This window comes from Podarcis muralis, chromosome 10 (genome assembly GCF_964188315.1).
Source record: "Podarcis muralis chromosome 10, rPodMur119.hap1.1, whole genome shotgun sequence".
In the NCBI taxonomy this organism is placed as follows: domain Eukaryota; kingdom Metazoa; phylum Chordata; class Lepidosauria; order Squamata; family Lacertidae; genus Podarcis; species Podarcis muralis.
Window position 1 is genome coordinate 53,807,191 of NC_135664.1, and position 26,304 is coordinate 53,833,494.

Sequence of the window (26,304 nt, forward strand, 5' to 3'; positions counted from 1 at the left end):
CAAAGGAGAACTCAGAACAGGAGGGGACAGAGAGAAGCATGTGTAATATTCTTTAATCCACTAGGTAAGCCATTGCTTATTCCTGCCTGGCAAAAGAAGCCCCACATTGCAACATGGCCAAGTAACAAAACATTGATTGCTCTATTGTTTGGGGCATGTAAACATGTTTCACAAAAGGTGATAGAATCAGTGGAATACACCAGCGCACTTATTTTGATGAGGAGGATATTGCGCTCCAGGACAAAAATTCAAACTATGGTCCTTCTAAGATTTTATTTATCCCAGGGGTGGGCAGACTTCAGTTCTGCTTTATCTTTTCTTTTCTTTTTAATTAAAACTCCCAAGATCATTGCACAGTCGTACCTTGGTTGTCAAATGCCTTGATACTCAGATGTTTTGGCTCCCAAACGCCACAAACCTGGAAGTGAGTGTTCTGGTTTGCGAATGTTTTTTGGAAGCTGAATGTCCGACATGGCTTCCGATTGAGTGCAGGAAGCTCCTGCAGCCAATTGGAAGCCACGCCTTGGTTTTCGAACCGTTCCGGGAGTCGAATGGACTCCTGGAACGGATTATGCTTGACAACCAAGTTACCACTGTACATAAAATATGTATAATTAAAGGCCATGGCACTTCTAAGCACATTCTGAGCCTGGGAATTTGTTTCCAGTACCAAAGTAAACTGAGTTTGAACTCAGAATTTCACCCTTAGTTAGCTTTTTTTCTTCTCCTCCTCCACTACAGAAATCAAATTTATTTGGGGAAAGTGGGTTTATTGTTGCCATTCCTAAAACCAATGGAAATCAGAAACCCTTGTCCACTTACTGCAAATCAGCTGAAGATCTACCAATAGATCCCATTCTGCTTTCTGCTCACCCTCGATTTGTGTCAAGGGTGTAGGCCTGTTCCACATTACATTTGAACAAATGAAGTTCATTCCCAGCACAATCTATCCCCAGCCAGCCTTGATCCAGCATCAGTAGAATAACGGAACAGTGGGGAATTCTATAGCCAGCAAAGAAACCAAATGAATCAAGTATCAAGCCGGGCTTACAATTAAGTCTTCATTTCAGACAGTAGACTTGGGGGTGGGGGTGTAACGAGTGGCAAATTTGGGGCAGATTTCCTGTGAGTGAACATACAAGATTTTTCACTCCTTTTAAAAAAAGTTTCAGTAAAAAGCCAATCTTGGAGCCCAAAGATTGAATTAAAATAATTTTATACAGCCTCTCTTTTCCTCCTTTTGTAAATCCTCAAATGATTTACAAATTATAACAATATATACAAGTGACAATTAATGGAAGCTAAGCAAGAGCATGGGTAGGCAAACTAAAGCCCAGGGGCCGGATCCGGCCCAGTCGCCTTCTAAATCCAGCCCGTGGATCAGTGTGGTTTTATATGAGTAGAATGTGTCCTTTTATTTAAAATGCATCTCTGGGTTATTTGTGGGGCATAGGAATTCGTTCATTGTTTTTTTTTTCAAAATATAGTCTGGCCCCCACAAGGTCTGAGGGACAGTGGACCGGCCCCCTGCTGACCCCTGAGCAAGAGCAATGAAAAAAGCAACTCAGCATCATATACTGATTGCACAACAGAAAACAGAATGTCCTGGCCTGCCAGCAAGCAAGAGGTTAATAAATAAAAAGCATCATGGGTGTTCTGGGACAGGGCATCATTGACTTCTAGGGCTACAACCAAAAAGGCCCTGCTTCTTGGGGAAGCTAATCTAATCTCCACATGGAATCCTCAGCAGGGGCTCACAGGCGGCTATCAGCTGTTGAAGGGGGAAGGCATTCTCTGAAATTTACTTGGGTCAGCAACTTCAGGAAAGTTGTGGCATCTCAGAGCATCTCTTATCTTACCACAGTGAGGAGGGCTGCTATTAGGGAGCCGTTCAGTCCACTGCCCAGGTACAAAGGTTTGAGGGGCAACTTCAAGGCCTCTGCTCACCTTTCTTGATGTTTCTTTACCTTTAGACTGAATTTGGACCAGACAGTCCTTCATTCAAATAGAGGGCACCTTCAAATAAAGCACTGTCCTCTGTAAAGAAGGCTGTTAGGCCACCCTATATAGAAGCCCATGACACCTGCAACACACCTGGCATTTGCAAGTAGACACACTGGTAAGTTTCCAAGCACTAAGAAGACATGAGCTATATAAGGCTCCGAATTATTCTCCATCTCAGATTAAAATCTCAGGTGGAGAATTCCCAGGGCAAACTTGGTGGTTTCACTGTTGCTCTTTTTTCTTTTTAAAAAAAACATCTTTATTAATTTTGAACAAATCACACCCCCACCAATTTTATACCACTACCACAAAAACAAGAAGAAGAAAAAGGGGGGAGGCTGCCACTCTTTTTGTACTCTCTTCTTCCCTCTGCAGCAGTATCTCAATATTGGCGGGAATGTGTGTATAGTTTTTTGCTTCATTTTTAAATTTCTGCAATAAAGGGAACCCATAAAACAGCCTCCAGTCTTTATGTTCCCATTAATTGCAAGGGGAAATTGTGGAGATGAATCTCTCATCCTACTACCGTTTCCTTCTGGCTACAGTCCTATGAATGTTTACTGGAGAATAAGTGCCCCTGAATTTAGAGGGGCTTTCTTCTGAGTAAACATGCATACACATGCATATATCAGCATTTACAGGAAGACTGTGTAAAATAAGCCACTTTGACTGACATGCCATAATTGGTATGGAATGTTCCTTCCAACTCCCCTGCCCCCACCCTTATCATTGAACACATTTGTAGGGGGAGAAAACAGGATGTTTTGAATCCAGTCATTTCTCGTGACAGTGTCACTGTGCTGTACAAAAGAAGTATGATACCCCTTTGGGTTCTTAGGCACTACAGAATTCTGAAACAGTTCTCCCCAATCTCCATAATAAAAGTTCATTAACAACAAATTAAAAGGAAACCAGCAACTTCAACAAGCCTTAAAAAGCAACTGGCTAGCATTCAGATTAGTCCTCCGTTGGAAAGCGTATTATCAGACCTTTGCTTATGGTTCCTTGGGGGGTATCATCAAGTGAGCTTGACTCCTGGAAAGGGGGGAACTTTGTGGATGGGTTGTTCTGGTATGTGGGACTGCCTTATGTCGTACACTGCCTTGTTCCATTTCTATGAAATTTCTGGGACAGAAATATTTCAATAAATACAGTGATAGCTGGAAGAGAGAGAAGAAAACAACCACCCAGTTGAGGGAATGTACCCTGTCATTTCATCCGGTTGCGTGACTTACGCTTCTAGGCTTTAGCTGCAGTACAATGCAGAAGTAATCTGTGGTTAACCAGATTTTCAAACAATACAACTTTGTTTGCAAAACAAATGTCAAGCTGGTTTAAGTTAAAGGATAGATAGATAGATGGATGGATGGATGGATGGATAGATAGATAGATAGATAGATGAATGGACAGATAGATAGATAAGGTGCCTAGATGGACACAGGCTGTCCCTGAACTGAACACAGCAATGCTCATGTTTTTAACATTTGCACAGCCATAAACTGGCAACACCCTTTGAAGGCAGGTCTGTAATTTAACTGTGCATATGCAATTTTGGGCAGAAAGAAATAGGACATTAAGTGAAATGGTGTTTTGTTGCAGGGTGGTGGTAGTGGGGAAGAGAGGCTGTTTTTATTTTGCTGAGAAAGAGAACACTGTCTAATTTTTACTTTTACCTGTTATTACAAGGTGAAATTCTGCTTGGAACGACAGCCTGGGTGTTATTAGCAGCATCTGCCAATCAACAACAGTATCATCCAGCTGAAAGCTGACATTCCAGACATGTAAACTTGCTTCTTGTTTCTAGCAACAAATGAGCGTCACTTGAGCCGGGCACTACTGGTGCTGCTGGTGGTGGTGGTGGTGGTGGTGGTTGTTGTTGTTGTAACTTATACACCCACCTATGCCCAGAGGTCTCAGGGCAGTTCACAACAAAGCCACAACATATAAAATCAAACCAAAAGCAGTAACCCGATAAACCCCCTCCCCCACATTCTAAAAGGGTTGGATGTCAATGAGATCAACCAAAGGCCTGGTTTAAAAGGAATGTTTTTGCCTGGTGCCTAAAGGTGTATAATTAAGGCGCCAGGTGAACTTCCCTGGGGAGAGCATTCCATAGGCAGAGAGCCACTGCAGAGAAGGCCCTGGAGCAGTAAGGTGGGCCTGCAACAAAATGCTGCAGCGCTGACTGCTCTTTGTAGAGCTGGGAGTTTAGGAAAGAAAAAAAAAGCAATCAAAACAATCCAGCGGATGGAGCAACTCCCCTTTGAGGAAAGTTTACAAAATTTGGAGCTTTTTAGTTGGGAGAAAAGGTGAGCAAGTGAGAACATAATAGAAATGTATAAAATTATGTATGGTGTAGAGAAGGTTTCAATACAGGGGTCCTCAAACTATGGCCCGCGGGCCAGATCCCGCCCGGCAATTGCAGAACCCGCTGCTGTCACATTTCCATCCTTTTCTCCCCTCCTCCTCCCCCCCCCCACTGCGTGCAGGGACCGGAACCGACATCAGGAGCCTAGGTGTCACCTAGTCCAACCCCCTACAATGCAGGATTCATAGCTAGAGAATTTCCGACAGATGGCTATCCAACCTCTGTTTAAAAACCTCCAGTGAAGGAAAGCCCAATACCTTCCAAGGTAGCTCCTCCCACTGGCTGACCACTGTGAGAACATAAGGCTGGACTAGATGGGCCTTTGACACCATCCAGCAGGGCTCTTATTATATTCAAGATTCCAACCCCTCCATTCAATTCCCCCCCACACACACACACACGACAGTCAGCCAGCATTCATTGGCCACTTAGCATGCTTAGTTGAGCTGTTGTGGGTCTGCTTCAGCTCCAAACACTGTACGTCCCTCTTGTGCATGGGTGGTACTGTTTTAGCGGCGTGCACAACCTGAACATCAGCAATAGAAGGAGTGATAAAAATACAGCTGGTATTCTCCATGCATACACACATTTATTATTATTATTATTAACAACAACAACAACAGCAACAATTTATTTATACCTCGCCCATCTGGTTGGGTTTCCCCAGCCACTCTGGGCAGCTCCCAACAGAATATTAAAAACACAATGAAAGATCAAACATTAAAAACTTCCCTAAACAGGGCTGCCTTCAGATGTCTTCTAAGAGTAAGGTAGTTGCTTATTTCCTTGACATCAGGTGGGAGGGCGTTCCACAGGGAGGGCGCCACTACCGAAAAGGCCCTCTGCCTGGTTTCCTGGAACCTCGCAGTGAGGGAACCACCAGAAGGCCCTCAGAGCTGGACCTCATTGTCCGGGCTGAACGATGGGGGTGGGGATGCTCCTCCAGGTATTATACCTTAATAATACCTTAAGGTAATAATTTATTAAAATAATAAATTATTATCAATATTTGGTTACGTCTTAAAGGCACAGGAGCCCAAGACCACTGCAAAGATGCCTCTGTCAGCTGCTGCCACCATACATGTGTTTCGTGCTTCCTCGCTTTCCTTAAAGTACAAATCACAAATAGTCATGTGTCAAATTCTTTTAAGCGCCGAACCTTCACAGCTGCCAAGGAGCACATCACAAAACAGAAAAAAGAAGAAAGGCTATAATTTCACCTCCTTCGTTTTATTATTGTTTGACCTTCAGTTCTTTGTTGCCTTTGGATCGCCTCTGCAACTAGATATAGTCTTTTTCACTGTTTATACTCTTCACACAAGAAACAGCTTTTTGCTGCCAAGGAAGGAAGTCTTATAATTTTATTTTTTGCTCGCAATTGTCTTAAGAATAGCATTTTAAAAATATGTGTGCTGTTAAACACACACACATGGGAGAAAGATAAAATTCCAACCCATTACCCCTTTTAGTAGAAGTTCTTGTCATTTTTTGGTCATTCTCAGAGAAATGACACAAATAACTCAGCCTGTTCTTCACAAGTCGGCCAGTGTTTAATTTAGCGCAGTATTGCATTTATAGATAGTTCCTTCCCCTCCAGATGGATGCCATCATAATTTAGAAAGCTATGCAACATAAATGCATCCATTTCCCCCATAATATGGACAGAAGGACACAACACCTGAATTTTAATGGACACGTTACAGGTGTTTCCAAACCCCTCGGTGACTTCCATTGGAAGCTACCAGACATTATTTAGCTTCAAGACTCGAGGGTTAAGAAATGGATCAATGAGAGCCAACAAGGCTTCCTGCCATCTTCCACAGTCCCCAAAGATTTCTCCCCAAATGTTCCATCCAGGTGAAAAAGGAACAATCCCCTCACCTCTGCTGGACCTGGGAACACCCCCATTAGTGAAGGCTTGTATCTTAATTTCCTACCAATAACGTATTTGCTCATTTAGTATACTTTTTAAAAATGGCATGTTCTCAGCAACTGTGGTTAATGCAAAATGACTTCACCAGGGCCTACCTGTGGGTCTCAAGTCTGGGCCCTGTAATCTCAGGGCCTGGAATGTTTCTGACCTGGCAACCAAACTTGTGGTAAACATTTAGACTGGAAGCTGTTTGGGACAGGGATCCACATTTTCCCCTTGAGTTACTCCGTAAAGCACTACATATACCCTGCTGTGCTACATCATTTATTTCACAATCAGTACTATTTGACTTGAAATGTGGGAATAAGAAACAAGGACAGCTGAATTCAGTAAAAACAAAATATAGATCCCTTCATCAACTCACGTCGGAAATTCCTTTCCCTGTTGGAAAAAGAAGACCTTAAAAATCCCATGTATACAGAATCAAAAGGTGAACTACATCAGTAAGTTCTAGATCCTTTTTATTTTATTTTAACCAGTCTTTGGATAGCAGGATAGAAGCCAAATCTCAGCCATTGTATGTGAGGGAATGTTGATTCTGCAACTATCCACATCTGTTAAAGGATGTTAGCAGACCCTGATTTTTATAGAACTGTTGCAAATAGCTTCCAAGGAACTGTTTTCTTTCCTTTTTCCCCCCCAAAAGGAAATCTTGTTCAAATGCCTCATATCATAGTAACACATTATGGTTAGCAACATTTTTAAGTGGGGGATGTGGGGGAGGGATTGTTTGACATTAAAAAAAAAAAATTAGGGTCAATACAAAATTCAAAACTCCCCAGACATAAAGCAGCCCTTGTCTTACTTCTCATCTAAACACACTGATCCAAAATAACACCTGGCCACTGATGACTTTTAGAGAGCTAAACCAGAGCCGGACTTGTTTTATTCCATCCTGTGGATATGTCACCCGACACCAGCAAAGCCTCAATGACAAATCTCTCTGAATGTCAGGTTTTAAAATATTTTGCATGCCTGAGGCCAGATATGGAAAGGCCTCAAACACCCAAAATATACACAGAGCCCTTTTATAAATAAGAAACATTTTATCTTGCTTTGCTTTATTCCGGCTTGCTAATTCTTCCTATCACTAGGCTGCCATTTAAAAGAAACCCAAATCCAGATCCTACCAGGGTTACTTTTTTGTAGTAGAAACACAAGCTGCTTTCTTCTGAAATGATGTTCCTCCAGGAGAGAACTGGAGAATTATAGAGCCGGTGGCCAGGCAAGGTGGAGCTGTGTCACTAATCCCTGCATTACCAAGGCTGCTGGTTGGAAGAGGCCATTCTAGACACTAGTTGCCCTCTAGTATCCCAAGTGATACTAGAGAAACAACCAGATCCAGCAAAGGGAAACAAAGACTTGCACATTTGCTGGCTTACAAATATATGAAGAGTCTTGTGGGTCAGACCAAAAACTCATCTGGTCCAGCATCCGCAATAGCCAGCAAGCAGATCCTGAGGTTGCACGACTCTTCCCCACTTGAGATTATCAGTAAACTACCCTGGGATGGAATATAAAGTAATTTTTTAAAAATCAAAACATACAAGAGCATTTTCTCAACTAGGGTCCCATAATTATGGAATGTTCTCTCAAACAGAGACCCTACTGGCACCCACTGGCATCACGGTGAAGACATTTTTATTATTTCAGACATCTAACGGCCTGTATTTTAAATATTGGAAGGAGAATGGATTTTAAACTCTGGTGTTTAATGGATAATTAATCGTGTTCTTTGTTTATTTTAAATAACAGGAAATAAAGGTAACCTTTATTTCTATTGCATTTATTTATATCGTGTCCTGGGCAGAGATCCAACAGGTGCAGCCTTCCCTGTCATAGGGGCGCATTGAGGAGGGAGGCTCCGCGCGCAGTATGACCAAACTGGTTCTGCTCCCCCTAAATCCGCCTCGGCTGAGCTTACTTCCTCTTTCTCTCCCTTCTTGTTGCCATGTGCTCAGGCCTATTCACAATTAGAAGCTCGGCCAGGGAGGGGGGGTATAAATATTTTTTTTAAACTATTATTATTAGACATATCTTTAACAGCAACAAGGCAATATGTTATGCCCATCTTTTGTTCTCTTCCTTTAACACAGCAAGTGCTTCAAATTCTTTCATGGAAAACATTTCACCCATCAGAGACAACAAAGCAGGACAGATTATTTTTTTATTTTTTAAAGCAACAAATAAAGACAAAACCTACATTAAAATAATTCTCTCTCTCATGTGTGGACAAGAGAAAGTTGCAAGAAATGAATTTAGTTTGCTTTGGCCTGCAAGGATTCACAGCTGGTTGTTGGGGCTTGGCACACTTTTTGGCCCACAAGGTTAGACACCTGACATCATTGCGCCATTAACCGAGCTGAGCTAAGTTCCAGACATCGGGCAGGTGTGGAGGATTCCCTGGTCCTGAATGGGGTAACTGTGCCCCTGAAGGACCAGGTGCGCAGCCTGGGAGTCATTTTGGACTCGCAGCTGTCCATGGAGGCACAGGTCAAATCTGTGACCAGGGCAGCTGTTTACCAGCTCCATCTGGTACGCAGGCTGAGACCCTATCTGCCTGCGGACTGTCTCGCCAGAGTGGTGCATGCTCTGGTTATCTCCCGCTTGGACTACTGCAATGCACTCTACGTGGGGCTACCTTTGAAGGTGACCCGGAAACTGCAATTAATCCAGAATGCGGCAGCTAGACTGGTGACTGGGAGAAGCCGCCGAGACCACATAACACCGGTCTTGAAAGACCTACATTGGCTCCCAGTATGTTTCCGAGCACAATTCAAAGTGTTGGTGCTGACCTTTAAAGCCCTAAACGGCCTTGGTCCAGTATACCTGAAGGAGCATCTCCACCCCAATCATTCTACCCGGACACTGAGGTCCAGCACCGAGGGCCTTCTGGTGGTTCCCTCACTGTGAGAAGCCAAGTTACAGGGAACCAGGCAGAGGGCCTTCTCGGTAGTGGCGCCCTCCCAGTGGAACGCCCTCCCACCAGATGTCAAAGAGAACAACAACTACCAGACTTTTAGAAGACATCTGAAGGCAGCACTGTTTAGGGAAGCTTTTAATGTTTGATGAATTACTGTATTTTAATATTTTTTTTGGAAGCCACCCAGAGTGGCTGGGGAAGCCCAGCCAGATGGGCGGGGTATAAATAATATATTATTATTATTATTATCCCCACCCTCACCCCTGGCTTTGGGCAAAGAGGTCCTTTTTAATTTCCCTCCCAGCCTTTGCATTATGATAATTATTCCTTAAAATACATGCCCCCTGTGTTCCTCCCACTCCCCCCCCAAAAATATAACAACAGAGACTATTCTCAGTAAAGTGTCAGCAGCTGCAACAGCAAGACATTTTCTGCTTGCTAAATGATAGTCTATTAAATAAGCAAACATCTCAGTGCTATTAGTAATCTTATTATTACCCACATTGTAAAAACCACAGTGTTTATGACAGCGCTGCTGTCTCGGGGAAATAAATGCTCCGCGCACCCAAGCAGGTAGACTGGCCTATATTTTTTCTATATAAACATACTTGCGGTACAAGCTGCATAGAAGAAAAAGCAGCTGGAAGAATATGGCTACAGAGAAATAGCTCTCAAGGGTCTCGCTTGTTGATTGGTTTGTAGATGGAGTAAGATTTTTTAAAAAAAAAATACAAAAAAGATACCTTTACTCAAAGTATTGAAATGTTGCCATGGCACAGGGCTCTCTGCTTACGGATACTGAGGCTGAGGAGCAGTCAGTAGACAGGAGCAAGGTGTAAAGAGAAGGGAAGACAACTATTTTGTGCACATGGATGCACACAAAGTGAAAAGATAGGCCAAGTGGGATTTAGGAAAACAGGGGTCTTTATAAATTGCAGGAGGGCAAGGCATGGTCTAGGCTACACGTGGTCCCCATCTACTCCGTGGAGCCCACCATGCCCTGGGGAGCTCTGCCCACTTCCCCAACTGATCAGTTCAGTCACCAGCTGGGCAAAAGATAACTCTTCCTGCCACTGCTATTAAAGCATGCCCTATCCTGCAGTAATGATACATCCCAGATCACTGTCTCCTCGCCGCAGATAGCAGCAAAGGGGCAGCGATCTTTGGCAGCTTGGGATTTGCTGGGAGGGAATGCTAAGGCGCTCACAGAGAGAGAAAGAGCAATCCAGATGCAGCCCAAATGTGTGTGTTTGAACAAATATATCTTTGTACTGAATGTGTGTTCCTCACTGCGCCCAGCACCAGCTAGGCGGCCCCTGAATGCCCACCCAATGCCGTGTCAAGGGCAAACAGGTTGCCTATCCCTGTTATAAAGAAAGCAGCCTATTAACAAGCATTGAAAAGGAGGAGTCCAGTTTCTTTCAGTGCCAATAGTTCTGTAACAGCTTCAGATTCACAGCTTTGTTGCAAGCAAAGGAGAGGAGTAGAATGAAACAGGTTATTCCTAGCTTGAAGTGGCTGCTTGTCCCCTATAGCAAGCACTAACTGTTGATTGGAATCCAAACCACAGAATCTGTAAAGCCTCGGACTAGGTTAGCCGTTGTTTTGACCAGGGCTCACAATACAACAGAGCCAGAGGTGGTGAAGTGGATCGGGCCAGTAGGGAAGATCATTAACTTCCATATCCATCATGGGCCAAGCTTGGCAGGTGGGCAGGGCTGCCCACCTGTCAGTCAACTAGCACCAGGCAACTTTTTTATTTGCTGGCACGGTTTGAAGCCACATGTGGGGAACGGCACAATCTGAAAAGCATCAAAAATCCGCTGGTAGTTGAGTCGCAAGCACAGGATCACACCACAGTGCGTCAAGGATCGTCCCGCCCCTGCACAGCAGATGGACACCCCCCCCCCCAGTGCACTGCATGGCCACCGCTCCAGGTGCCCATGCAGCTTACTCTGCCACTGCTGATCAACTGATTTCAGATTTCTAAATGTACTTCTGGTTGGGCAGCCGTTGTCTAATCTAACCCAGAGTCTTAGGCAAAGGTGTTTCCCACATTCTGATTTTTGGTCCTTTTTACTGCAGACACCTGGGCCATTCTGTTTGCAAAGCCCTGATCTATGTTCCTTCCCTCCAGTCATTCAATGTTGTGAGAAGCCTGATAAGGCGGGTGTTGTTTATTGCCTTTTGCAAAAACAGAGAAAAGCCCCTTTTGTTTTTTTCCAGCCCTCTCCTCCAGCCCTGTGCTCTATGAAAACTGGCAATTGACCACACATATTCTATCATCCTATGAAGGAGAACTATAAACTTCCTTTTTATAAAAAGGAGAGGTTGTGGGGGGGGGGAGTGGTCCCTCAATTCTGTACGCAAACAGCTCAGACATGATGGCACAGCATGCTGCTCATAGTGCAGGGAGGAATGTTATCCATGCAGTGATGCAAAATGTTTTGTTACCTGCATTAGCCCAAGCTAGTAAACTTTGTTTAGTTTTTGCGAGTCCTTGGCTCATCAAGGGAGCGGCGTCCTTCCTCAACAAAGGAACCACTGAAAGCCCCCCCCTCCATTTGTGCTAATCCCCCAAAAAAGACAAGTCTGGAGAGACATCTCACCACTGCCCATTGTTTATTTTTCAACTAGGAAGCAGCAGCAGCAAGTTTAGGTCAAGTGCCCTGCGTGATGTCTACATTCAGGACTTATTATCTCCAAATATAGGTGGGGGAGAGAAAGGATCAGATAAGAGAATGGAGTCTGATCCTACCTTTGCCATGAATTATGAGGCCAGAGTCAGTATGTGGACTTAAAAGAAGGGTCGAAAATGACAAGGGTAGCTACACCCCAAAGATGACTGTGAGATAACAACAACTCCAGCCAAGCATCTAAGTGCCTGTTTCAGAATTCTGAAACGACACTGTTTGAAGTGTGTCCCCCACATTTATATACAGACACCTACCCCTCCATTTCCACATTTCCAACACTCAGGTTTGTTTAGACAAGGCAGTGAAGATCCACTTTGAACAAAGATGTCTGAAAGCTTGACAGCTTCTTCATAATGCCAGGCTTCTGGTACATTAAACTTCTAAAAGATGGTTAAGTTCCTACATTCATTTTATCAACACTTTCACAGACAGCAAAAAGGAAAGCCACAAAAGGAATATGCACATCCATAGCCAGGCATGGAAGACTCGACTCAATATGCAACTAGAGATAAAAAAATATTTATTATAATAATACTTTGCATGATGAACCACAGCATCTGCCATCCAAAGATACTAAGTTTTGCAAACCCCACACTTACTCTCTCTTTAAAGCCTCATTAAAGCCGCAAACCGTCTCACTGGATGCAACCATTATCCCTGTATTCCAGTTGGAAGATGGGTCACCAAACCACCTCCAATTAGCTTACCCTTTGGGGGGTAAAAGTGAAATCAGCTCTGGTCTAAATTTGAGAAACTTGGAAGCATTTGCTCCTTGATGGGTGGAGATGTATTAGTTGGTGCTCCACATTTCTCTAAAACCACAACAAGGTCAGACCATTTGTGTCTCTCCATAATTCACCAAGCAGGCAGGTTTCTCGAAAAAGACTCAACATGATCTGAATTTAGCAAAAGGGAACCAACGACGAAAAGCATCTGTCCAAGCGCACTGCAGTAGGCACGTGTGCTAGTGCTGGGTGTAATAGTAGGGCTAAAATAACATGCACATATTTCATACAGGTATGAAGCTTCAGCATTATGAGGACATGGAATCATGAGACTAGCAGCTTATCATAGCTAAAAGCAGATGGGAACTTAGAAGCAAAGCAAGGCGCATGGAGTATGCTTGAGCAAGAGATAAAGTTGATGAACACAAGGTTTTTTGGTAAGGGCAGTGTGAGAAATATCTAAATAAGGAATCGAAGGACGGGAGATGGTGCAAGAAGACAAAATTTGCTGATCGGCTGGAACTGCAAGATAAGGAAGTGGGCGAGATGTTATCGCCGAGGAGCAGACAAAGATCTTTGGAGCCAATCAGAAAAAGACACCCCAAGTTGGGTGGAGAGGGGGAAAGGGGATTAAAGGCTATGGTCAAACAGACAAGCAGAGAAAGACAGGTAAGTTAGTCCCTCCATTCAAGGTCTAACTAAGTGCAGGGAAGAATCAAGAAGGATCTGGTCTAACGTGTTATAGCTATAACTTAATAAATCTTTAAAATCACTTTAACTTGTCTGATCTATCACTGCTTGGGTTCAGAAGGCGAGGTATGCATCTTCAAGCACTGTTGTAGGATCCCTACTCATACCTCATAAAATAAAATTCTTACGCAACTCCCAGATCAGAGGCAAAACCTCCCAAGCAGTTCTGTGGGCAAAAGTACCATTTAAGAAGGGTCTTGCACCCCCACCTCTGACTCCATAGCTGAAACCATGTGGGATTTCATGACTATAAATCATTATGAGGAATAAAAAGTAAGCAACAAGCACTTTTAAAGATATTGGAGTTTTCTTTTGCAGTTTTAACCTTGAATAATATCCAAGAACAGATATTAAAACCTTGCTGAGCAACATCAACATCTGGGTGACCTTAATCCTGAAGTGAACCCCCCATCTGCGGGGCGTCATATTTCTCTAGTGGCAAAATTAAGTGCAAGCCTGGAGATGCATCCCAGAATCCTCTGCAACATCAGAGAGAGTGATGGACCAGTTTCCTTCCATGCTGTGTTGCTGGAGGCTGGTGCACTTTAGCTGAGAAGATACTCCAGAACCCTTTGCAACATTACGACAAGTTCTAAAAATGTACCTCTGGAGCACTATAATTATTTATTGAATTATAAATTATTATTAATTATCTCACCCTATCTCCAATGAGCTCAGAGTGGCACATATTGTTATCACCCAAGAACCAGTTCTAGCCTAATAAGAACCCTGTAAATTAAGCCGAGAGACAAGGTGACTGACTGGCCAAAGGTCAGTCACTGACTTTGACGGCCAAGTAGAGATTTGCCCTGAATCCCAGTCCTGGGAGCTTGTGATGGACCCAGGAGTGAACAGGAAAGAGGGACTTAAGGAGTAGTGAGGTGAATGACTTTGGCAGCAGACTGGTAGACAGCCATGAAAGAACCAAGACTGAGACCAGAAGATCTCTGTTAAGGATATGCTAGTTACATAACAGGTTAGTTACCCTGCTTTAGTTTTAGTTATAGAATCATAGAATTCTAGAGTTGGAAGCAACCCACAGAGTTATCTGGTCCAACCTCCTTACTGAAGTCCAACTTATGAGGAGTTGTTTTGTGTATTATTGCTAGAACTCTTGTTTTAATGATGGGTTATTTAGAGTTTTTTATATTATTATTGTTTTAATTTGATTTTACTAGGTCTACACGTGAAGGATGGGCTTATAATTTGAACCAATCAGTCAGCCAAGAGAACACTGAGGCGGTCTAAACAAGAGGTGACCAGAGCTTGGACAGAGTTTTTGCAGATGTGTATCTACAAACCAAGGAGAGCCACGACTGGGTTGTAACTTCAGCTGACACCAATCTGTTACGAAACAAACTAAATGCAAAATAAAGGTGAGGAGATCACCCAGGAATGCAAAGGACCAATTTTATTGTCCTTTCTTAAAACCCAGCATACAAATGTCCTCAGGAACATTTGCTTAAATGTGGCAATATTGATACTCAGTCAAATTTTTATTGTTTGTCACCAACGACCATTATGATGTCAAAACATGATGTTCATTGTTTAATTGCCGGAATAATAATTTTAGAATGCCTCAGGTTTTCTCCTGATAGAGCCACCTGAAGCAGCCATTCCAGTACTTTTGCATTTACTTTGTGCACTAGCAATAAGCATAGTCCTTTATTCCATTGGATTATTTCCCCCCTCCTTCTTTTTGACATATGGTAGTGATGTGCAGACCTATTTTGTTCAATCTTTCCTTTATGCAGGTGTATACATCTCTTTCTTTGCAACACTCTACAAACAGCAATAGGTGAAGGGCTGCAGCCCAGTGGAAGAAGATCTCTTCTGTATGCAGAATGTCTCAGGTTCAATTTCTGCCATTTCCAGGTAGGGCTAAGAAAACACCTGAAAACCACAGAGAGCCATTGCCAATCAGGGTAGACAATGCAAAACTAGAGGGATCTGACTTAGTATAAGGAAGCTTCCTGCATTCCGCTTTGATTTTGGAACCACAAATAATATGTAAGAAGTCCTCAAAATCCATGTTTACAGCCATGATGACGGAGTAACATGGTTAATCCTTTCCTTCATACTATTTCTCCTCTGCCCAGATTAACCTTGCTACATATACCCTCCACCAAAGATACTTGCTCCACAGTACCGATTTGAGTTAGCCACCAACCTAGACAGGGTATTGGAGAAATTCACAGAGAATAAGGCTATCAATGGTTACTAGACATAAGAAGAGCCCTGATGAATCAGACCAAAAGCCGGCCTAGTCCAGCATTCCATTCTCACAGCAGCCAATCAGATGCTGAGAAGCAAGATATGAATACAATAGCACTCTTCCGTTCATGAACCCTAGCAAACAGTATACAGAAGCATAGTTCCTTTGATACTGGAAGTAGTACATAATCAAAGCAGCCATTGGCGAAGTCAACTCTGGCCATATAGAATCTATGTTCATGTCTTGCTTGTGGTCTTCTGGTTGGCCATGGTGGAAAACAAAATGGTGGAAAAAATAGGCCTGCTGCTCTGACCAAGCAGGGTTCTCCTCCTTACATTCTTATGGTACCTGCAGGCTTTCGCCTACAGGATAAATAATAGCTGGGGTGTATGATTTTTTAATTTACTACTATGGGCACAATCCAATTTCGTCCATGGGACGATTCAGATCACAGATCCTGAATTTGCAACCGGGCCTTGGATAAACACTTCCATAGGGTGAACCATCTCATATTAGAATATACTCATTAAAGGAAACTACATTGTGTAGGATAAACCATGGATTGCTGCGTCTGATTACTGTGTGTCTGCACATAGCAGCACCATGATCACACCCATATATAGGAATGGGCAAAACGGTCAATTTCAGTTTCTTGTTTTTCTTAATCTTAAATTCAGTTCTGCACATTTCCACATCAGTTTGAGATTTTATTTTTAAAGCCCTTCAGAAAATTCACCAGCATTTTAAGGCGTGTTTCTCCAAATGTATACAATTTTGACTATACTACACACACACAAACACACACATTTTTGCAAAGCAATTTCCCCTAAAGTAAAGCATTTCTGTAAGCTATATTCACCAATGTGTGCATTTTTATGAACACTTTACTCCAGCATATGCGTTTTTATACGTGTTACTTGGCCGGAAAACTGAACTGCTATATTTGGAGAAGGGCAAATTTCAAAGGACTGCTGTGTTTCAGTTCTGGTATTATTTCAGAAAGTATGAATTAGGCAATTTCACCTTTAAATGCAAACTCAAATCAAATTTCTCCCCCATGGCTATATCTACAAAGAGTCTGCCTTTGTTTCAGCATATTATTTCCATACAACCTTATGGAAAGTTTGTCCTGGGTAACTTTTTACTGCCAAGGAGAATCTAGTCCTGAAACACATCCATACTTAAGAGCTGATTACCTATAAGAGCCTCATTACAGTGGTACCTCGCAAGACGAATGCCTCGCAAGATGGAAAACTCGCAAGACGAAAGGGTTTTTTGTTTTTTGAGCTGCTTCGCAAGACGATTTTCCCTATGGGCTTGCTTCGCAAGACGGAAACGTCTTGCAAGTTTGTTTCCTTTTTCTTAACACCGTTAATACAGTTGCGACTTGACTTCGAGGAGCAACACATAGCACACGGTGTGGTAACCTTTTTTGAGGTTTTTGAAGACTTTGGTGATTTTTGAAGCTTTTCCAAAACTTTTCCGACACCGTGCTTCGCAAGACGAAAAAAATCGCAAGACAACAAAACTCGCGGAATGAATTAATTTCGTCTTGCGAGGCACCACTGTACAATGTTATCCAGGAACAAAACAAAATATAATAAACTTCTATGGAAATTCTTTAGGGGAAGAAGAACCGATCTATAGCCTTTAATTAAAAGGTGTTTTAATTACCCAATTTAAAGAAATACTTGGAGCTTTGTTCTCTGTTAGCTACAGTGTGTGTTTCCAATACATTTTTTAGAGTTGTCAGCCAGCTGAACATTTAAATCGATCAGCCTTCTTGTTATCCATCTATTAATTGATGTCAATATTACAGCACATCAAGGTATTTAATTACACTAACAGTTTCTCTCAGTGAGTAACACATAACACCTTATGGAAATGCTCTTAGTGAAACTTTACTCAACAGATATATAGATGGTGTATGACATCAGGAGATTACAGAAGGGGAGCCCAGTTAAAATGCAACAGTAAATTTTTAAAACAAGGAATCAATCAATTTTGTCAATTAATTCTTGCAACCATACAGTTACTGCAGGAATTGCCATCTTCAAAGAAAGGAAAATTCTGGCTACGGTCTGGCTCACTTATGCATGTGCATAAAGTCCCACCGAAGACCGTTCAAACTGGTCTTCAGGGCTGCAACTTTAACCCAGAACCCATTGAATACTGAACTCGCGCTGCCTAAAAATGTATTCATATCAGACTTCCACTGAACATTTAATGTAACCACTTACCAGCCCAAGAGGATCAAGAGAATTGCCAGTAAGGTCACCGACAGTGCTGTACCATTCATTTCCACAAAGCCGAGACTAGAGACAGCCATTAGTCCCATTTTCATCGACAGCAGCTTTAGACTGGTAGAACAGGAAAAAGAAGGGAAGTCTCAGTTTAGGTGGTAAGAGCCGTCCAACTCTTATACAGATGGTAATCTGCAACGAAAGAGGAACCAAGAACGTCAGTTTGACGCAGTCTAACTCCAAACCAAAAACGCCAACTTTTCCTGTTCTTGCTGCCTAACAGATGCAGAATTGAGAGTTTCCTGCATCAATAGGCCCGAGCAACTCCTTCTCCCCCACCCCCTTTAATGACTGCAGCATCAATAAATATTTACATAGTTGCTGCCTGAGATATCAGAGCTGGCCCACAGGTTTTGCAGCAAGGGATGAATAAAAGATAAGAACCAGCTCGCCTCTCGTGACCTATAGATTTAAAAGCCCGGAGGGCAGTAGGTGAGAAATCGATGGAACTTCCTTATCACTTTTTAGTAGAAAATATCCTAGACAATATGAAGATTTGGGGATGGCTCTGCTGATTAATAGGAATGATGTTCGACAGACAGCTCTGGAAATGTGCTACTCAAAGATTAAGACTCCGTCAGGCAGTGGGAGGGCAAGTTTCCTTCTTCGCAGAACTGCTAATATGTGTTAGTAAGGTTCATCTCTGGAAGGAAAGGAAGAATCAGTCTCCATGGCAATGCAATCCTTAGCATTCGATTGGGAGCCCAGTGAAGTTATGAGGGGCCTTACATTAAGTCCCATAGGCGTTTGGTTGGCCACTGTGAGAACAGGATGCTGGACTGGACTAGGCCTCATCCAGCAGGCTTTTCTTATAAATATAAGACTTGATCCATCAAAGTCAGTTCTGCCTACTTTGATTGGCAGAAGGTCTCTGCCAGCAAGGCCCTCCCCCATGGGTGTAGCCAAGGGGGGGGACAGGGGGGACAGCTGTCCCCCACAGATCAAGTGAAACAATATGAATACTTAACTAACTGACCAATCACATCGGTTCTGCCCCCCCACAAGTCCTGCCCCCCTAATCAAGTCCTGCCCCCCTAATCAAGTCCTGCCCCCTCCAAAAAAATGCCCTCCCCAAGACTTTTTTCTCTGGAGACTAGACCTAGGACTTTAGGCCTGCAAAGTTTGTGCTCTATCACCAAGCGACACTCCCTCCAATCATTGATTTTTCAATCACAGATGGTGAAGACCAGACTTTCCCCAACCCTTGGGATGTTTTGGACTATAAAGGTAAAGGTACCCCTGCCCGTACGGGCCAGTCTTGACAGACTCTAGGGTTGTGCTCCCATCTCACTTAAGAGGCCGGGGGCCAGCGCTGTCCGAAGACACTTCCGGGTCACGTGGCCAGCGTGGCAAAGCTGCATCTGCGAGCCAGCGCAGCACACGGAAACACCGTTTACCTTCCCGCCAGTAAGCGGTCCCTATTTATCTACTTGCACCCGGGGGTGCTTTCGAACTGCTAGGTTGGCAGGCGCTGGGACCGAACAACGGGAGCGCACCCCGCCGCGGGGATTCGAACTGCCGACCTTTCGATCGGCAAGCCCTAGGCACTGAGGCTTTTACCCACAGCGCCACCCGTTTTGGACTATAGCTCCCATCAAACCAAGCCTGAATGTATGAAGGAATGTGTGAGTGTGAGAGAGACAGATCAGGACTGGTAGTGAGCCACACCTGACTCCCAACTCCATAAAACTTTCCCAAATGTTCTAGTTAGGTCTGCAACTGTGGCCACCTTTGATCTCTATCCCCCCTCAGGCAGGAGGGGAACCAAGTTATCTTACAACCAGGGTGAATGAAAGTAACATCCAGCTGAAATTCCCTCTTCATTGCAACACCTTCCCGATTCCTTTGAAAGACCTACCTGTTCACCAAAACCATTTGCTTATCTTTTATTACTCAGCTATTCTGAGTGATGGTTTTTACTGACTTGTTTATGGTGCTGTATTGTGGACGGTTGTTTGAGTTTGAGGCGTCCTTATTTTTGTAATGCACTGTAAATTTGGGGGTTTGATGGATTTTTGTTCTGATGTTTTCCAGCACTTTACCCTAAGACAGACAGACAGACAGACAGACAGACAGATAGATAGATAGATGATAGATACTCTATCTATCTATCTATCTATCTTAAAAATGAAGGGATGCAGATAAACATTATTTAAACACTGTTTAAAATCAATACAAGGGGCAATCTATAAGTGTTGTTCGTTGTCGGAAAGCAACTTAATTTCCATTTTGAAATGTAAATAGCAGCTGCATAGGTGAGCAGAATCAGGACTGTGGCACATGGGAAAGAGGCTTAACCCTTTCCCCTCCACTGCTACAGTCATGATAAAATTCACTCCCACCTTCTCCAAACTGCTACCTGTCTTGACAGGAAAGCTTCCCTAAGTGCCAACAGAAGATTCTCTCTCAGGGAAAAGCAGCACCTATGGGGAGTGGGAATATGATTTTTCCCCAGGGCTGAGCAACTCCCCCACCACCACCACCACCACCACCACCACCACATTCTACAGCCTCCATTCTGCTTACCCCACATCCACAGTGGCATTCAAGTATATATTATCCCACTTTCCACTGAAATTCCCTGTCACTTTGCTTCTGGCAAGAAATCTGATGAGACAAGGGGAGAAGTGGGTTTGTTGTGCAACAGCACCAAATCAGCTTTCCGTGTGCCACTTCTATTTGCCTGCTTGTGACTGAATCACACCCAAAAAAACACACCGTCTCTAGAAGCACCCTAAGGCATTTTATCCATAGAGTGGTGCATGCTCTAGTTATCTCCCGCTTGGACTACTGCAATGCGCTCTACGTGGGGCTACCTTTGAAGGTGACTCGGAAACTACAACTAATCCAGAATGCGGCAGCTAGACTGGTGACTGGGGGCGGCCGCCGAGACAATATAACACTGGTCTTGAAAGACCTACATTGGCTCCCAGTACGTTTCCGAGCACAATTCAAAGTGTTGGTGCTGACCTTTAAAGCCCTAAACGGCCTCGGTCCAGTATACATGAAGGAGCGTCTCCACCCCCATCATTCTGCCCGGACGCTGAGATCCAGCGCCGAGGGCCTTCTGGCGGTTCCCTCATTGCGAGAAGCAAAGCTACAGGGAACCAGGCAGAGGGCCTTCTCGGTAGTGGCGCCCGCCCTGTGGAACGCCCTCCCACGAGATGTCAAAGTGATAATCAACTACCTGACATTCAGAAGACATCTTAAGGCAGCCCTGTTCAGGGAAGTTTTTTTTTTTTTTTATAATAATTTTTATTGATTTTACAACATTAACATAAACATAAACATAAACAAAATACAAACAAACAAAACACGACTTCCCCATACCTCTCCTTCACTGCATTCTTATTTTAAGATCCTTTTTTTCTAGCAATCCATCATTCAATTTTGTATTTAATTCCCTTTAAGAATTTTCTTAATTTCAATTTTAACAGCTGTAATTCTCTAGATCATATCCCTCGACATCTCAGCATTCCACAATTTTACAACAATTTTTAAGATAAACTTTAAATTTTTTCCAGTCCTCCTCCACTGTCTCTCTCCTCTGGTCACGAATTCTGCCGGTCATCTCTGCCAGTCCCATGAATTCAATCACCTTGGTCTGCCATTCTTCCAGAGTAGGTAGTTCTTTAGTCTTCCAATACTTTGCCAGAAGAATTCTTGCTGCTGTGGTTGCATACATAAAAAAGGTTCTATCTTTCTTTGGAATCATTTGGCCGACCATGCCCAAAAGAAAGGCCTCCGGTTTCTTAACAAATGTCCACTTAAGGATTTTCTTAATTTCATTGTAGATCATTTCCCAGTAAGTCTTAACCTTCGGGCAGGTCCACCAAAGATGATAAAAGGTTCCTTCACATTCATTACATTTCCAACAGTTGTTATTGGGCAGGTGATATATCTTTGCAAGTTTAACTGGGGTCATGTACCACCTATAGATCATTTTCATTATGTTCTCTTTTAAGGCACTACATGCCGTAAATTTAATGCCTGTGGTCCATAACTGTTCCCAGTCCGCAAACATAATATCATGTCCAATATCTTGTGCCCACTTAATCATAGCTGATTTCACTGTTTCATCCTGTGTGTTCCATTTTAGCAGCAGATTATACATTCTAGACAGATTCTTAGTATTGGGTTCTAGCAGTTCTGTTTCTAATTTTGACCTCTCCTTCTGGAATCCTAGTTTCCTGTCCTGCTTAAAAGTCTCGTTAATCTGGTGGTAATGTAACCAATCTCGGACTTTAGGCTTTAACTTCTCAAAGCTCTTTAGTTTCAACTTTTCACCATCGTATTCTATAATTTCACAATATTTTGGCCACACTGAATCCATATTAAGTTTTTTTACCTCCTTGGCTTCCACTGGTGATAACCACCTGGGAGTTTTACTTTCCAACAGATCTTTATACCGATTCCATACATTATACAATGCTTTCCTGACAATATGGTTTTTGAAATTTCTATGAACCTTTACCTTGTCATACCATAGATATGCATGCCAACCGAAGTTGTTATCGTAACCTTCTAGATCTAAGATATCTGTATTCTCAAGAAGTAGCCATTGTTTCAACCAGCAAAAAGCTGCTGCTTCATAGTAGAGTCTGAGGTCCGGCAGGGCAAAACCCCCCCTATCCTTTGCATCAGTCAAGATCTTAAATTTTATTCTGGGTTTTTTGCCCTGCCAGACAAATTTAGATATATCTTTCTGCCACTTCTTGAAACATTCCGTCTTATCTATAATTTGCAATGTCTGAAACAAAAACAACATTCTCGGCAGTACATTCATCTTGATAACAGCAATTCGGCCTAACAAGGAGAGTCTCAGCCTAGACCATATGTCAAGATCTTTCTTCACCTCCAACCAACACTTCTCATAATTATCTTTAAATAGGTTCACATTTTTAGATGTTAAGTTCACCCCCAGGTATTTCACCCTTTTTGTTATTTCCAACCCGGTTTCCCTTTGAAAACTATCTTTTTCCACCATAGTCAAATTTTTCTCCAGCACCTTTGTCTTATATTTGTTTAATTTGAAACCTGCTACTTGCCCAAATATTTCAATTAATTCCAAGACTCTTTTTGTGCTGGCTTCTGGTTCTTGCAATGTCAACACTAGATCGTCTGCAAATGCTCTTAACTTATAATGTTTCGTTCCGACCTGTACTCCTTTAACCAACTGATCCCTTCTGATCATGTTCAGCAAAACCTCCAGTACTGTTATAAACAGTAGAGGGGATATTGGGCACCCCTGTCGTGTCCCTTTCTCAATTGGAATCTCGTCCATAATCACCCCATTCACAATTAGTTTAGCTTTTTGTTCAAAGTATATTGCACCTATACCGTTTTCAAAGTTTCGGCCTACCCCCATCCCTTGAAGATTTTTCTTCATAAAGCTCCAACAAATGTTATCAAAGGCTTTCTCTGCATCCACAAAAATCAACACCGCTTTTCTGTTTATATCAGTCTCCAACAGTTCCAAGATATCGATAATATTCCTTACATTATCTGCCATATGCCTTCCTGGGAGAAAGCCTGTTTGATCCTTATGGATCTCCTCTAGTAGAACTTTCTTAAATCTTTTTGCCAAAATATCTGCAAAAATTTTATAATCCGTATTCAAGAGTGATATAGGGCGGTAGTTCTTAACTTGATGTTTCTCAGTTTCTGTCTTCGGTATAAGTGAAATAAATGCTTCTTTCCACGATTCGGGAGCCTTTCTCCCCTCCAAAATTTGGTTGCAAACTTCTTTCAATGGTTGTATTAACCATTCTTTCAATGCTTTGTAGTATCTTGCAGTCAAACCATCTGGTCCTGGTGATTTTCCCAGTTGCATGTCCTGAATGGCACGCTCTATTTCTTGCTCTGTGATTTCCTCATTTAGAATTCTTTGGTTTCTTTCAGAAATTTTTGACAATCCATATTTTTTAATGAATTCTTCTATCTCTTGTTCATTTTTTGGCCCCTGTGCATACAGCTTCTTAAAAAAACTTTGAAAGCAATTACTTATCTCATTTGGTTTGTTGATAAGTTTCCCATCTACTTCGAGGGATATCACAGTATTCAACTTTTGTCTCTTTTTCAGCTGCCACGACAGTAGCTTCCCACATTTATCTGCTGATTCAAACGTCTTTTGCCTCATTTGTTTTATTTTCCATTCTATCTCTTGATTCATCAGTTCCATGTATTGTGTTTGGTAGAGCTTTATTTCTCTTAAAATCTCATGGGACTTAGGTTTAAACCTAAGTTTCTTCTCCCCTTCTTTTATTAGGTTCCAAATTTTCTCTTTCTTCTCATTCTGTTTTTTCTTCTTTATAGAATTTTGTTGTATTAGGAAGCCACGCATCACAGCTTTACTTGCGTCCCAAATTATCCTTTTTTCAACATCCGAATTCAAATTTATCTCGAAGTAATCTTTCAGCGTCTTTTGGGCCTTTTTACAAAATGCTTCATCTCCAAATAGAGCGTCATTCATTCTCCATCTAAAGGTTCCAGCTGTTGTCAGTTTCATTTCCATCTTTACTGGATTGTGGTCAGAACAGGTTTTTGGACAGATTTCTATTTTTTTAATCCTTGATGCCAAATTACTGGAAATCCATATTTGATCAATTCGAGTCCATGTCATTTTTGCCTCAGAGAAAAAAGTCCCCTCCCTTTCCAGAGGGTTCCTAGTTCTCCAAATGTCAATCAGGTCCAGGGTATCAGTCAATTCAAAGAAAGTCTTTGGTAATCTCCCATCTTTAGATATTACTTGTCTTTGGGCCTTATCCATGTTTGTAGAAACAACTCCATTCATGTCGCCCATCATTATAATTTTCAGGTCCAGAAAGTCCATTAAAGTCTCATGCAACTTCTTGAAGAACTCGGCCTTCCCCTCATTAGGTGCGTAAACTCCTACAATCAGAATCTTTTCTCCTTGGATTTGAATTTCCACTGCCAGATATCTTCCTTGTTCATCTTTAAAAATCATTTTTGGTTCAAATTTCTCCTTAACATAAATCACTACTCCTCTTTTCTTGACTTTATCTGAGGAAATAAATTCCAGTCCTAATCTTCTGTTTGTTAAAAGCTTCCTGTTTATCCTGGCAATGTGGGTTTCTTGTAAGCAGATTATATCTAATTGTTCTTTCTTCAATATGTGAAACACTTGACCCCTTTTTCGGGGATGGTTCAGACCATTGCAGTTCCAACTCAGAAGTTGCAGAGACATTTTTGTTATTGGGTAGCTTTACCACCAACTGCACCAAGTTCCTGCTCCTCTTCAGTCGGCGCTGGATTCAATCCGAATGATAGATTTGCAATATCTGGTATGTCTGGTATGTCTCTCTCACCTACGTTTCCTTTCTGGAGATCCTCTAAGTTTCTGTCCAAGAATTGTTCTTTGTCCTGGTATGTTTTAATTTTGAATTTCTTCCCTTTAAAGATGAAGGACAACCCTTGTGGAAATTCCCACCTAAATGGGATGTTGTTCTTTTTAAGTAAGTCCACCAATTCTTTAAATTGTGTTCTCACCTCCAAAAAGTGCTTGGGTATGTCCTTAAAGATCTGTATTTGGGAGTTTTTAATGACCAAAGCCTTCTGGAAATGTAGATTTAGTATTTTGTCTCTTTCTTCCTTTGATCTCAGAGTGATTAAACAATCTCTTGGTTTTTTGCCTTGCTTCCTGCCAATCCGGAAGGCAGTGATTATTGCAAATTCGTCCTCCTCTCCTTCTAACTCGTCATTCCAGAACTCTTGAAATTTGTCTGTGAGAAATTCCCCAAGTTTGTCCTGTTCCTCCTCTGGTACCAGTCGTAGTTTCAAATTCTTATTTTTCCTCTCCAGCTCCAAAAGGGCCAAAGCTGCATCATGTTCTTGTACTTTCTTGACAATGGGCGCCACTTTTCCTCTAGTTTCCTCGGCAGTACTCTTCGCGCTCTCCGCAATTTTCCGTGTCTCTGTGCTTTCTTGAATTAATCGGTTTATAGAGTCTGTATTAGATGATATTGTCGTTGTGTTGAGGTCCAATCTTGTTGTCAGTTCTGTTAGTTTCTTAGAGTTCTCTGTAGATTGCTTAGTGAGCTCTGCAGACTGCTTAGTGAGTACTTCTAGAGATTGGTTTATTCTGAGCAGAGCCTGTGTCATAGAATCCATTGATGCTGTCGTTCCTTTTTCCTGTGCAGCTGCTGCTCCTGATAAAGAACCTCTTTTTTGAGTTTGCTTTTGAGCCTGTTTTGTCTTGCTTCTTGTTGATATTTCATCCAGTGGGTTGCTCATAACTCAAGGTCGTTCTCACAGGAAAGCTGCAAGTGGAAAATCCCCCTTTGTCCACCGTAATGCAGTTAGAGTCCTCTAGAGGGAGAAATTGTATCCACACCAGTGTGCCAGGGAAACAAAGAAACAGAGAGTCC

At 42.4% G+C, this 26,304-nt stretch overlaps 1 protein-coding gene across 2 annotated transcripts in view; it reads right to left on the reverse strand.

The window, feature by feature from the left end:
* The window catches only part of TBXAS1 (thromboxane A synthase 1), a 223,611-nt gene that overhangs the window by 187,143 nt on the left and 10,164 nt on the right, over positions 1–26,304 (reverse strand). Inside the window, exon 2 of one of the 2 annotated variants that reach the window (XM_028747108.2) lies at positions 17,855–18,049. In XM_028747108.2, the coding sequence (XP_028602941.2) occupies positions 17,855–17,958 (104 nt within the window). In that variant the 5' untranslated portion in view covers positions 17,959–18,049. The remainder of the gene's footprint in view (positions 1–17,854; positions 18,050–26,304) is intronic. The other variant, XM_077935048.1, reaches the window with a different exon arrangement.